This window comes from Helianthus annuus, chromosome 15 (genome assembly GCF_002127325.2).
Source record: "Helianthus annuus cultivar XRQ/B chromosome 15, HanXRQr2.0-SUNRISE, whole genome shotgun sequence".
Taxonomy (NCBI): domain Eukaryota; kingdom Viridiplantae; phylum Streptophyta; class Magnoliopsida; order Asterales; family Asteraceae; genus Helianthus; species Helianthus annuus.
In genome coordinates this window covers 32,463,643-32,476,300 of record NC_035447.2, presented here as the reverse complement: position 1 = coordinate 32,476,300, position 12,658 = coordinate 32,463,643, and the positions used below count along the sequence as shown (strand labels likewise).

The 12,658-nt window shown below is 34.4% G+C and overlaps 1 protein-coding gene across 1 annotated transcript; it reads left to right on the top strand.

Moving 5' to 3' along the window:
* The first annotated feature begins 4,809 nt into the window (after positions 1–4,809).
* On the top strand, positions 4,810–11,237 carry LOC110913520 (disease resistance protein RUN1). The gene is made up of 4 exons (XM_022158342.2): positions 4,810–5,346; positions 8,030–9,131; positions 9,224–9,505; positions 9,754–11,237. The coding sequence occupies exons 1-4, from the start codon at positions 4,862–4,864 to the stop codon at positions 10,885–10,887; spliced, it is 3,003 nt and encodes a 1,000-aa protein (XP_022014034.2). The 5' UTR covers positions 4,810–4,861; the 3' UTR covers positions 10,888–11,237.
* Positions 11,238–12,658: the final 1,421 nt, after the last annotated feature.

Below are 12,658 nucleotides of genomic sequence, written 5' to 3'. Positions count from 1 at the left end.
ACATAAAACGTAAAACGTAAAGTTTTTAACGTAAAACGTAAAAAAAATTTAACGTAAAAATGTAAAACGTAAAAAGGTAAACGTAAAAACGTAAAATGTAAAAAGTATAAAAAATCTTTAAAAAGAATCTGAATTTAAAAATGCTTTTAATAAATAAATTATGTTTAAAAAAATAAAACTAATATAATAATACACAAAAGTAATAAAAAACAATAAAGACAAAAAGGCAAAATAATGTAATTTTACCAAACTACCCTTTTGGATTAAAATATTAAAGATATAATAAGACAAAAAGTATTTAATATTAATTTTAGTAACTTTTAATCTCATTCATCCATCTTGTTAATGTAATGGCTAGAAAGTGGTTCTCTCGGTTCTTACAACTGGATGTGGTTTTCATTTTAGCGGTCCCCTATATATATATATATATATATATATATATATATATATATATATATATATATATATATATATATATATATATATATATATATATATATATATATATATATATATATATATAGATAGGGTTGAGATATGGTAAAAAGTGTTTAAAATGTGAGAAGGGTAAGAAGTGTTTTAAACCATTGGATATTTGATCTAATGGTTGAGATCAATAGGGTATAAAAATGTAAATTGTGTTTTAATTAGAAGGACCTTATGTAAAATTGAAGGGCAATAGTGTCTTTTCGGATGTTTCAAATATGGTAACCATATCCTACACAACCAAAACCCCCATTATTCTCCTAAAAACTAGCGACTTCCATTTAAAAGATGATTATCCGATTTCCTTGACTATTGTAAGACACTATACGGTTTAATTAACAATAATCTGTTGATTTAAATCAGTTAATAATCATAAAACACTATGAACCAGAATATTAAGATGTTTGTACAGAATATAACACTATTGATTGGGGATAAAACACTATACATATAAATATAAAAAAAATAACATTGTTAATGATAAAACACTAAAACAAAAACTTACCCTAAACAATTCAATGTATAAAACACTATTGATTGGGGATAAAACACTATGAAAGGAAATTAAGATGTCTGTAAAGAATATAACACTATTGATTGGGGATAAAACACTATGAAAAGAAATTAAGATGTCTGTACGGTATATAACACTATTGATTGGGGATAAAACACTATACATATAACACTGTTAATGTATAAAACACTATGAAAGGAAATTAAGATGTCTGTACATAATATAACACTATTGATCATCCATATGACACTATACATCTAAATATAAAACAAAATATAACTCTGTTCATGATAAAACACTAAAACAATTATAATTGATGAAGAATGATGCGTACATGAAATTAATTGATAAAACACTAAAATTCGAAAGAATCCCTAAAATATCTCATCGCCAGTTTTTTTGGCAGTTATCTTGGAATCAATTAATTGATAAGAATGGAAAATTACTAATACACCCTTTTGAATTAATTAAGATAAAGGACACTTGTTATTCCCAAATTATTTCTCACACCTCTCACAAAAGTTGAACTTTGTATAGAATCCTTTACCTATATATATATATATATAGGACAAAGATCCGTTAGGAACCACCCCTTATTGCGAGAACCGCGAGAACCAGTGTGAACACAAACAGTAATTCCTAAAAAAATCTAAAAAACACCCAAAAAATTTTTTTTTTATTTTTTTACTATTTTTTTTGAAAAAATCGCTATATTTTGTTAATAAAAAAAATAAAAAAAAAAATTCAAAAAAAAAAAAAAATTCGAGTAACAGTTATCCATGCACATGTGCATATGTGTCGTTTCTTTGTCAAATTCCGTAATTCATTACAAATAATAGTTAATTGCACTTTCATTTACACTACTACGTGTAATACACTATCTTTTACATTACCAATGTTAGAAATGCACATGTGCATCTATATGTATCAACAGGAAATAAGGTGTTTTGGTACACTACTTTCTCTTTCATCTATCATTCCATCCATAATACACAAGCATGCACATGTGCATTTCTGTCATTTCTTTGACAAATTCCGTAATTCATTACATATATTCATGGTTGTAAAAGTCCCGCCTAAGCTCCGAGTACTCCCCGAGTACTCGCTACAAGGTAGGCTGCCGAGGCACGAGTACTGTTCTCCCAGGCCAATTACTCCCCGAGTAATCTCCGCCTAAGCCGAGTACTTCCCGAGTACTCCCGAATCCGACTAGGGAGCGCCTAGCGACTTTTGCAACCATGCATATATTAGACAATTGCACTTTCATTTACACTACCATATGTAATACACTACTTTTTACATTACCAATATTAGAAATGCACATGTGCATTATATGTATCAACATGAAATAAGGTGTTTTGGTACACCACTTTGAATACACTTTCCCTTTCATCTATCATACCATCCATAATACACTACCATTACCTCCTACCATCCATAATACAATACCATTACCTCCTACCATCCATAATACAATACCATTAACAATATTTTCACTTTATTACATGTATGTAAACACCATTTATACCATCCAATCAAAATATTACATAAAAAATTGACAACTATAACCAAACCATCAACCACTAGATATAACTAACCAAAAAACATGTATATGGGTCTACTTCTCCATTCAAAATCACAAACTTTTTGTACAAAAACACGTTATATCATGGTTATACCTAATTATGCACATGTGCATTTTGAATATTGGTAATGTAAAAAGTAGTGTATTACTAATGGTATTGTAAATTAAAGTGCAATTGTCTATTCCTGATAATGTATTACCGAATTTGTTGAAGTAATGATACATATGCACATGTGCATGGATAACTGTTACTCGAAAAAAAAAGTTTTTTTTTTTTTTTTTTTTTTATGGAACGAAATATAGCGATTTTTTGTTAAAAAATATTAAAAAAAATAAAAATAAATTTTTGAGTGCTTTTTTGATTTTTTTTAGATTTTATTTTGTATTCACATTGGTTCTCGCGGTTCTCGCAATAAGAGTGGTTCTCGCATGAACCTTACCTATATATATATATATATATATATATATATATATATATATATATACACACACATACGAGACTTATGCCTTTGAAAAGTAAACCCAAAATAAAGAGATAGGGGCCATTTTGGATTCAAGTTGTATGACTTTGAAAAGTAAACCAAAACAAAGAGATATGGCCATTTAGGATCCGAGTTGCTGCCGGTGGTTTTCGATGAAATTACACTGTTATTTACTCTCATTACTTGGGTTATTTAGGCAGTTTGTAGAGACACATGTCTCTTAGATCTTAGAGAGGAGGTCTCAGGTTCAAACCAGTGGCGGAACTAGAACATTAATTCAGGGGTATCCAAAAAAAAAAAAATTTACCGTGCAATCATACAATATTAAAAAAAACAACAATACATAAATAAAAGTAAAACAAATACCTAATAGATTTGTCCTCTTCTTTTTTTCATAGCTTGAAATCGTTCTATCACATCGTCGTCTTTTACTTCACTTAAAAAATCCTTTTCAACTGCACAAACCATAGCATTGTTCAAGAATAAAACTAATCAAACTAACCAAAGTGTGATGACTCGACGTGGCGAACGTGCTACTGCCAAAGTGCCAATTCTTTTCGAACTGTTCGATATTCAACTGCCATTAACAATAAGTAACAATATTCTTAAAACTAATCAAAGTTTCCTAAAACTAATCATTAATCAAAGTATCAATCAAACTGAAACAATAGAAAAGAATTGTTTACAATCAACTAACAAACCTAATCAAAGTAGAACATTAACTAATATTCATAAAATTAATCAAAGATGAAAGTATCAAACTGAAACAATCAACTAACAAACCTCCTGCGACTGCGAATCTGCTGCGATGAGTGATCTGTGTTCGTGTTCAACAACAGCAAATCTGCGAGACTGTTCGAGACTTCGAGTGTTCTGTGATTTCTGTTCGAGTTCGTATAAAAGACTACGTGACTTCCGAGTTCCGACTTCGTGTTCGACAACAACAATTCAGCCAATTCTGTTCCTTCCCTAACTGTTCGTGACCTTTGATTATCCGGTGCATTCAATCTGCCGCCCAATGCACTGTTGGGTTATTAACTTATTATTTTGTTATTTTGGCTAACTAGTATTGGGCTATCATTTGGTTATTTGGGCCAATATAATCAGTATTATTTTGGCTTAATTTCAGTTTGTAAAATTTTTTTTGAGGGGTGTCCTAGTACTTGTTGAGGGGTGTCCTAGTACTTGTTGAGGGGTGTTCTTAGTATAAAAATCGGAAAAAAAAAAATTTTACGCTAGCGGATAAAAGTTGAGCCGTAGCCCGGGCTATGCCTCGGACTACACTAGATCCGCCCCTGGTTCAAACCTGAGCAAACAAATAACTGGTGTAAGGTAGTGTAGGAATAAGGTTTGCCATCTAAAAAAAAATCTTGGTTATTTTGTATTTCATCTGGATGTAATTTCCATTTGTTCAAATTAATATAATATCAATACATAATATTTACATTGAAAAAAATACTAGAAAATATAAAAAGTTTAAAATTTATTATTTTCAGAACACCTTATTCAGGTTTCATGAGGCAACTGAAAAATATACTAAGCTTAAATCAAGCCAACAGCCGCAATTACATTTGTTTTTAGTAGTATCAAACCTCTTAAACAAGTCTTATTTGTTATATTGACTATTTGACTTTAATAGCTCCTTTTGTGTGGTTCACAACCTTATATTAACACAGTGCACACATTCTGCTAGTTTAAATATACATTCTATCCTACCTTCTTTGCAACCATCTGGTGACAACTTCAAAAAAATAATTAATTTTTAGGATCTTGTCAAGCATAAGCATACCTTAAATGGCTTCTTCAAGTTTAAACGTTCACAACGAGAGTTACCGGTATGATGTTTTTTTGAGCTTCTGTGGTGAAGACACCCGCAAGACCTTTGTTGATCATCTTTATGTTGCGTTTGAGCAACACAGTATTTGCACTTTCAAGGATGACGAGAGACTCAAGAAAGGAAAAAGGATCAGTGATGAGCTCTTACAATCCATTGAAGACTCCAGACTCTACATTATTGTTTTTTCCAAAAACTACGCATCTTCATCATGGTGCTTAAACGAGCTTCTGAAGATCATGGAGTGTCATAAGATGAACGGGCAGACTGCTTTCCCCGTGTTCTATGATGTGGATCCCTCTGAAGTCCGAAAACAAACTGGATCAGTTGGGAAAGCCTTTGCCATACATTCAAACAAGAATAAATTAGAGGTTGAAAAATGGAGAGGAGCTCTTAAAGCGGCAGCCGATTTGTCTGGTTGGGATGTGAGGAAGACTGCTAATGGGTACTTTCTTCATTATATCTGTGCTATCACATATCATGTTCTATTGTCAAGTTATAAAAGTAAAATTGAGCCTCGTTGAAAGATCAACATTGAAACCTGAAATAAGTTTAGGGGTGGGACATTTTGACACAGCACAAACCTGACACGCATTCGTGAGTTTGGGTTTAGTGTAAACGGTTCAGCTCAGTTGAACCCTTCTAGCTAAACGGCTCCAGGTTTGTGTCAACCCGGCGAGTTGGCAGCTTCACCCGTTTTGTTGGAAATTCTGATCAAGTTTAACTTGATCATATAAACTTTCATGTGCAGCGGATACATGGTTTATAGTTGTAGACATAGTTAATGCAGAAAATTATGGATCGAAAGAAAAAGGCTAACAGGGGTGGACAATTTGTGTAATAGAAATTGTCTTGATACCGACAACATTTGCCGGCAAATGACATAAATACTGCAGGTTATGGCAGTTGTTTTGGCGGGTAACTGCTATGCAGTTATTTGAAATCCGGTTTCCCGCTAAATACCCGCTTATTACATATACCTTACTTATCATATCTAATATGTCACTAATCGTTAATTTACATAATAAAAACAAATAAGCATAATTAAGTTTATATTTCTAACATAACCCCCTAAACTTGGTTATGCTTATGAGCTTGTTTGATCACACTTCGATTTGCTTCTTCAACGGCCCATCTCGCTTGATTAAAGTCGAATTTCTTTCGTTTCTTCATTTGATTCCAGTTGTCGTCCCTCACACCTGCATAAAATGCTACTTGATTTGGTTCCATTTCTTCGTGCACATCAACAGCAGCATCCTGTCGGCCGCTTCCCAGGCTGTTTGTCTTCTTGAGATCCTCTCTTGAGACTTCATCCTCTTCACTTATAATCCTTTTATCATGCACTCTCTGCTGAACCTTCTTAAATTTGTAGTAATACTCGAGGGTGTCTAGATACATAGCATAAACTATACGAATGAAATCACCGTCTTTGTATTCAAACCCCATATCTTTAGCGATGATCGGCCATAAATTTTCTGTTGTTACTTCACGGTATCCTCCATCCTTATCGACTAGTGTATATAGATCCATAAGATCTATCTTGTGATTGTCTTTTGTGTATGGAGGGAACGGTCTATGAGTAATTCCCAAGTATTCCGTTAAAAACCATTTAACCATTTCCTCGAACTTCTTACTTAGTTCATATTTGTACTTGAAAACATATTCGCGATCGTCTAACATACTTATCACAGCCTTACAATCATTAAATTCATGAAATTCCAATGATTTTAAGATCATTAGATTCCAATCGATCTCGGTTTCATCCGAGACATTGAGGGTTTCGAAATATGAATTCAAATAATCGTTTTTGAATTCATCATCTATCCCACACATGTTTTTCAACCTTTCTTTCTCCTTTATTCCCAACTCTTCCTCTTTTGTTAACCCCGATACTTCATCTTTGATGTTCATCACCGGAGATGAGAACATTGGGAATATTTTGCATGAATCACCGGTTCTCCGGACGGTAAAACCTTGTAACGTTAATTGTTCTAAACTTAGAACATTCTGGTTTATGTCCGGTGAATAGAAAACACTTGGAACGCTTAGTGTTTCATTTCCCATTTTTACTTCGGCTATCCCCACTCCTCGGATGAATAAGAAATTATTCATTCCGGATCGTGTTTCTACCCCCATGATGTGTTTCACTCTTTTAAAGACATTTAGATTATTCACAAAATGGTGACAAAACGTTGGATTCACATACCATATATCGTTCCATTGCCCGCCGTCGGTACCCGTGACTATCATTTCTTCTCGGCAATGAACTTCTTCTCTTTGCGTTCTAATACCATTATTGATTGCTTGCCGTATAAGTTGAGATTCCTCATCGTTTTCTTTAGATTTACAAGTGTAAATCTGATGGCCAGGCAAGTGACAATAATAACACAGCCTTTCTCTTCGTGATCGTCGTTTTCGTTCATTCTTTTCATCTGTGCAGTGTTGGCAAGGCATTACGGTGTTGGTCGGTTTCATTCCTGCATCTTGTCTTTCCGTGGCTCTGATACCACTATGTTGGAAATTCTGATCAAGTTTAACTTGATCATATAAACTTTCATGTGCAGCGGATACATGGTTTATAGTTGTAGACATAGTTAATGCAGAAAATTATGGATCGAAAGAAAAAGGCTAACAGGGGTGGACAATTTGTGTAATAGAAATTGTCTTGATACCGACAACATTTGCCGGCAAATGACATAAATACTGCAGGTTATGGCGGTTGTTTTGGCGGGTAACTGCTATGCAGTTATTTGAAATCCGGTTTCCCGCTAAATACCCGCTTATTACATATACCTTACTTATCATATCTAATATGTCACTAATCGTTAATTTACATAATAAAAACAAATAAGCATAATTAAGTTTATATTTCTAACACGTTTAACGCGCACGCACACACACACATGTGTGTGTGTGTGTGTTATTGCAAATGTGTGTTATGTCATTAATTAAATTGGTGGCGTACTTTATGTCCGATTTTTAACTTAAAAGAGAAAATGACATAAGATTTTATTATTAATTGGTTATATGGTCACGAGGCTTAGTGAGTTAGTGTGTATAGACGTGACGAATATTTATTCAATGCGGGTTCTTGAGAATGCTAATCGAATCTTCTTCTATGTCTACAGGCATGAAGCTAAAGTCATAAAATTTATTATTGAGCATATTGCACTCGAGTTACGTCCCATTGATATTGGCGTTGATAAAAATTTAACAGGCATAGAACAAAGAATACATGATCTCAATCCGTGTTTAGAGCTTGGTATAAATGATGTTCGTATGATAGGGATCAAGGGTATGGGAGGTGCTGGGAAGACAACTTTGGCGTGGGCTATTTATGATAAAATATCGTTTAATTTTGAAGGTAAAAGCTTTGTTGAAAATGTGAGAGAAAGAACCTCTCAGTTTGGTTTGAATAAATTACAAGAACAAATCCTTAAAGATGTATTAAATGAAGGCATTAGTGTACAGGGTGTTCAAGAAGGGAGAAACATAATGAGAAAGAAGTTGTGTGGTAAAAAAATTCTTCTTGTTCTCGATGATGTGGATCATAAATACCAGCTTGAGATGTTAGCCGGTGATACTACTTGGTTCAAGCCAGGAAGTAGAATTATAATCACAACTAGAGATAGGCAGGTGCTTGAAGCACATAGAGTGAAAGTGGTACTTGATGTCAATCTTTTATCAGATGAGGAGGCAATTTGCCTCTTTAGTAGGCATGCATTCGGGAAAGATATTCCAAATCAAGGGTATGAAAGGCATTCACGCAAAGTTGTAAGTTATGCTGCTGGTCTTCCCTTAACAATCAAAGTTTTGGGTTCTGATCTATGTGGTAAAGATGATAGCGAATGGACAAATGCCTTAGAAAGACTCAAAACAATTCCATTAAAGGAAACTCTTAATATACTGGAACTAAGTTATGCAAACCTAGAGGACGACCACAAGCAAATATTCCTAGACGTGGCATGCTTCCTAAGATATGAGGAGAAAGACAAGGCAATAAGAATCCTTGAAAGCTGCGGATTTTACGCTAAATATGGTCTAAGAGTTCTTGAGCAAAAATCTCTAATCGTAACTTCAATAAGAGATAATCGTGCAATCATAGACATGCATGACCATCTAGCAGAATTGGGAAGCAATATTGTACGTCGTGAGCATGCAGATGAGCCCAACAAACATAGCCGATTGTGGGTGCAAGAAGAGATCGAACATGTCTTGGCTAGTGACTCGGTAAAGAATCAATTTATTTGTAAGGTGGAGGTGGTGACATATTTTTCTTTAGTTATAACAAAAGTTTTATGGTTGATTTTCTTGAATTACAGGATAGTGAAGCGGTAAGATGTATAGCACTAAACATCACTCCTGAAATTGTTTTGGAGGGTCTTGAAAAAATGAACAAGCTTAGATGTCTTCTTGTGAAGGGGAAAGAGTTTGACTACGATTGTATTATTAATGAAGCTTGTCAATACTTTCCAATTTCGTTACAATGTCTATTTTGGAGAGGATACCCTCATTGGCATTTACCCAAAACATTTGAAGCTAACAATCTTGTTGCACTTGAAATGCCTGATAGCAAAATCGAACAACTTTGGGGAGAGGGAAAGGTAATGTGGTTGATTGGTAGTTTTGTATTGTTATTAGAGGTGTAACTGAGCCGAGCAACTTGTGAGCTAATTAAGATCGGCTTGAATCGAGTTGTAAGCTCAAACGAGCTCGAGGCCGAGCGTCATATATGGAGGCCGACTAGGCTCGAGCTCAGCTTCATTTGTTTGTGCCCCTAGTTGTTATAATGATATATTGGCTATTGTCACTAACATATATATATTTTTGTTTTCTTTTCATTTTATAATAGGTTATGAAGAAGCTCAAATTCCTTAATTTGGGTTATACGAAGCTAATAACCCTTGACCTTAGGCTGACACCCAATCTTGAGAGGTTAGATCTTAGATCTTGTGAATATTTGCAAAAACTTGACGTGCACAGTGGATGTCTGAAAAGCCTTGTCTACTTAAACTTAAGTTATTGCACTCTTTTGGAATCACTTGAGTTTATTGAGCAGTTGGAATCACTTGAGGTTCTTGATATAGATGGACAAGTATACATGACGGAATTCCCGGATTATATAACAACAGGGCACTCCATCAATAGTTTGCGTGAGCTTCATCTTTTATGCAATAAGATAGAAGAAGTACCCTCCTCAATTGGAAATCTTCATAAGCTTGTCTCTCTAGAACTCAATTGCCATGGCAAGATTCTTCCAAGAAGCATTTGTAGTTTACGACATTTGAGAACTCTTGCCCTTTATTCAACAACAGGCATAGAAGAACTGCCGGGGGACCTTGGCCAACTGGAATGTTTAGAAAACCTTGATTTAAGATGTATTAAAGTTAAACATCTCCCTGGTAGCATTTGTATGTTGAAATATCTGAAAACGCTATTTCTTTACAAATGTGAGCTTCTTGAGAAGTTACCTGAGGATGTTGGCCAATTAGAATCTTTGGAGAAATTAGATCTACTAGAATGCACAAATTTAAGAGATATTCCTAGCAGTATTTGTAAGTTGAAACATCTCAAAGAGTTGAAGCTTGTACACTGTAAGAGGCTTGAGAAATTGCCTGACAAGCTAGCAGATATAGAATGTTTACAACTGTTAGATATTCAGTGTACCAGCATCACTCACCTTCCACCGACGCTGAAAGGTTTGAAAATCTTCAGATCTGAATTTTACGATCAAGTTGTAGTTGATGAAATTATACTTGATGATTCTATAGATAATGAAATTACACACGATGATTCTATAGAAGATGATTCTATAACAAGTGCCAGCAGCCCTTGGGCCATCTCAAAAGTTGATGATTTTATACATGATGATTCTATGGTTGATGATTTGTATGTTGGAACATCTCAAAAGTTGGATCTTGAAGGCTGGAGGAGGCTTCGGAATGTTTACAATATACGAGCAACTGGCGTAACTCATCTTCCGTAGAGCAGTTCTTCGTTGAAAGAAACAAAAGAAAAGAAAAGTCTAGTTAGTTAAATCTAGATGTCCCCAATCGCAAAGAACGGGTACTCCCTCTCTCAGCTACCTTTATTGAAAGTCAACATATACTGAAAAATAGCACATATGTAATCAAATATGAATGCGTAACATGTTACTTGGTCTTCTGATCTCATGGTGCTTTTAGTTACCTCACATGTGTACTTTGATCTAATTTTGCTAAGTTAATCACGGATGTATTATTATTGTTAAGTTGCGGATCCATGAATGAGTCAATCAAGAATTCAAAAGTTTGACCACATGAATATGCAACCCTTGTAATTAAACCATGCTTGTGTGTTTCCAAATCTTGTTCTCATCTCAGGGACAATTGAGATCAAAATCACCTCCTTTTGTTTGTACTAATAACAAATTCTGTTCCATTTAAACTTGTGAACATAGTTTGACTATTATGGAAAGTCAACTGCTGTGATTTTATCGTTAACTTGATGAACAACCTTTAAGATCCTGAGCTAGCCAGCCATATACCTTGCAATTTCTTTGCTAAAAGCTCAAGCTCACTGAGTTTAACTGTTTCTCAGTTTGCTATGATCTTATATCAATACAAACAAAAAGTGGAACCTAATGTGGCTATACTCACTTGGCATAAAAATAGGAAATCGTTCTCGGTAACTGTGCAGAGCAATATGAAATCTGGTACATGATTTGAGTGCAGTGCAGCTGTTCTTTACTTAAACATAACATACACTCTTGCATCATTTTATCTAAGTTGCGGTTTTGTTTGGTTTCGGGCCAGTTTGGACATACCTTGGTTCGTTTGTTTAATTTAAATGAGCCCACTAGAATTCAATAGAAATCACCAACACAATCGATGTTACCACTTCCTTGTAAACTTTATTAAACGAATACTTTGGGAGCCTAATGTCTAGAAAAAGGCAAAGCCCAAAGCAACAGGTCCAACCTGTGACCTAAACATAGCCCATAAGGGATAAAAACAAACACCACAAAATAAACTGAGCCACATACGGCCTACTACAATTAAAAAAAAAAAAACAAAGCCTAATAAATCTCCATTGGGCTTAACACAAAATAAAATCAAAGTCCTCAAATCAGCATCTTAAGCCCAAATCCTCAAGTGACCTTTGACAATCCAATTTTTATAACCTAAGGCCCAGCTCCAGATAAATCATCAAGCAAGCTCCAAATAAAACCCCAGCACCCATCTCCCTAGTTTCGGGTTGCGGCTTACCATACAAGCCCAAAAATTGGGTTAACCCCTTAAACGGTTGTATTCAGGTTAACATATTTATCGAACAGATTGTGTTCGAATTGAGTTATCTAGTAAAGCGGGACCCAAAACCTAATTATTTTTTTATGGTGTTTGTTATGTTTTAGGCCATGGGATTGCCGCCCAAGTTAATAAGATGCTAATGTATAACATGATTAAAAGGTTCGGTTTTCAAAGTAATCATAACAAGACAAGACTTATGGCTATGGCTTGGGGCCTTCATTGGGTCACCTTTAATATACATTTGGGCCTTGATTGGATCAAGTTTCATATGTAAAAGATATTCTTACATCAACCGAAATACATTAACTGGTCCGGTTTGGTTCATTTGTCTATCGGTTCGATTTGACTAATTCGATTTTGTAAATGCGTGTAACAAAACCAAGCCGATATGGTCGGTTTTCAAAAATCATGAGTTTCTCATTTCTTTTGGTTAATTCAGTTTGTAAAAAAAAAATTATAATTCAGTTA

Coding starts and splice junctions, on each gene's coding strand:
- LOC110913520 (XM_022158342.2), top strand. CDS start 4,862: ATGGCTTCTTCAAGTTTAAACGTTCACAACGAGAGTTACCGGTATGAT. Junction 5,347..8,029: donor GTGAGGAAGACTGCTAATGG/GTACTTTCTTCA, acceptor CTATGTCTACAG/GCATGAAGCTAAAGTCATAA. Junction 9,506..9,753: donor AACTTTGGGGAGAGGGAAAG/GTAATGTGGTTG, acceptor ATTTTATAATAG/GTTATGAAGAAGCTCAAATT.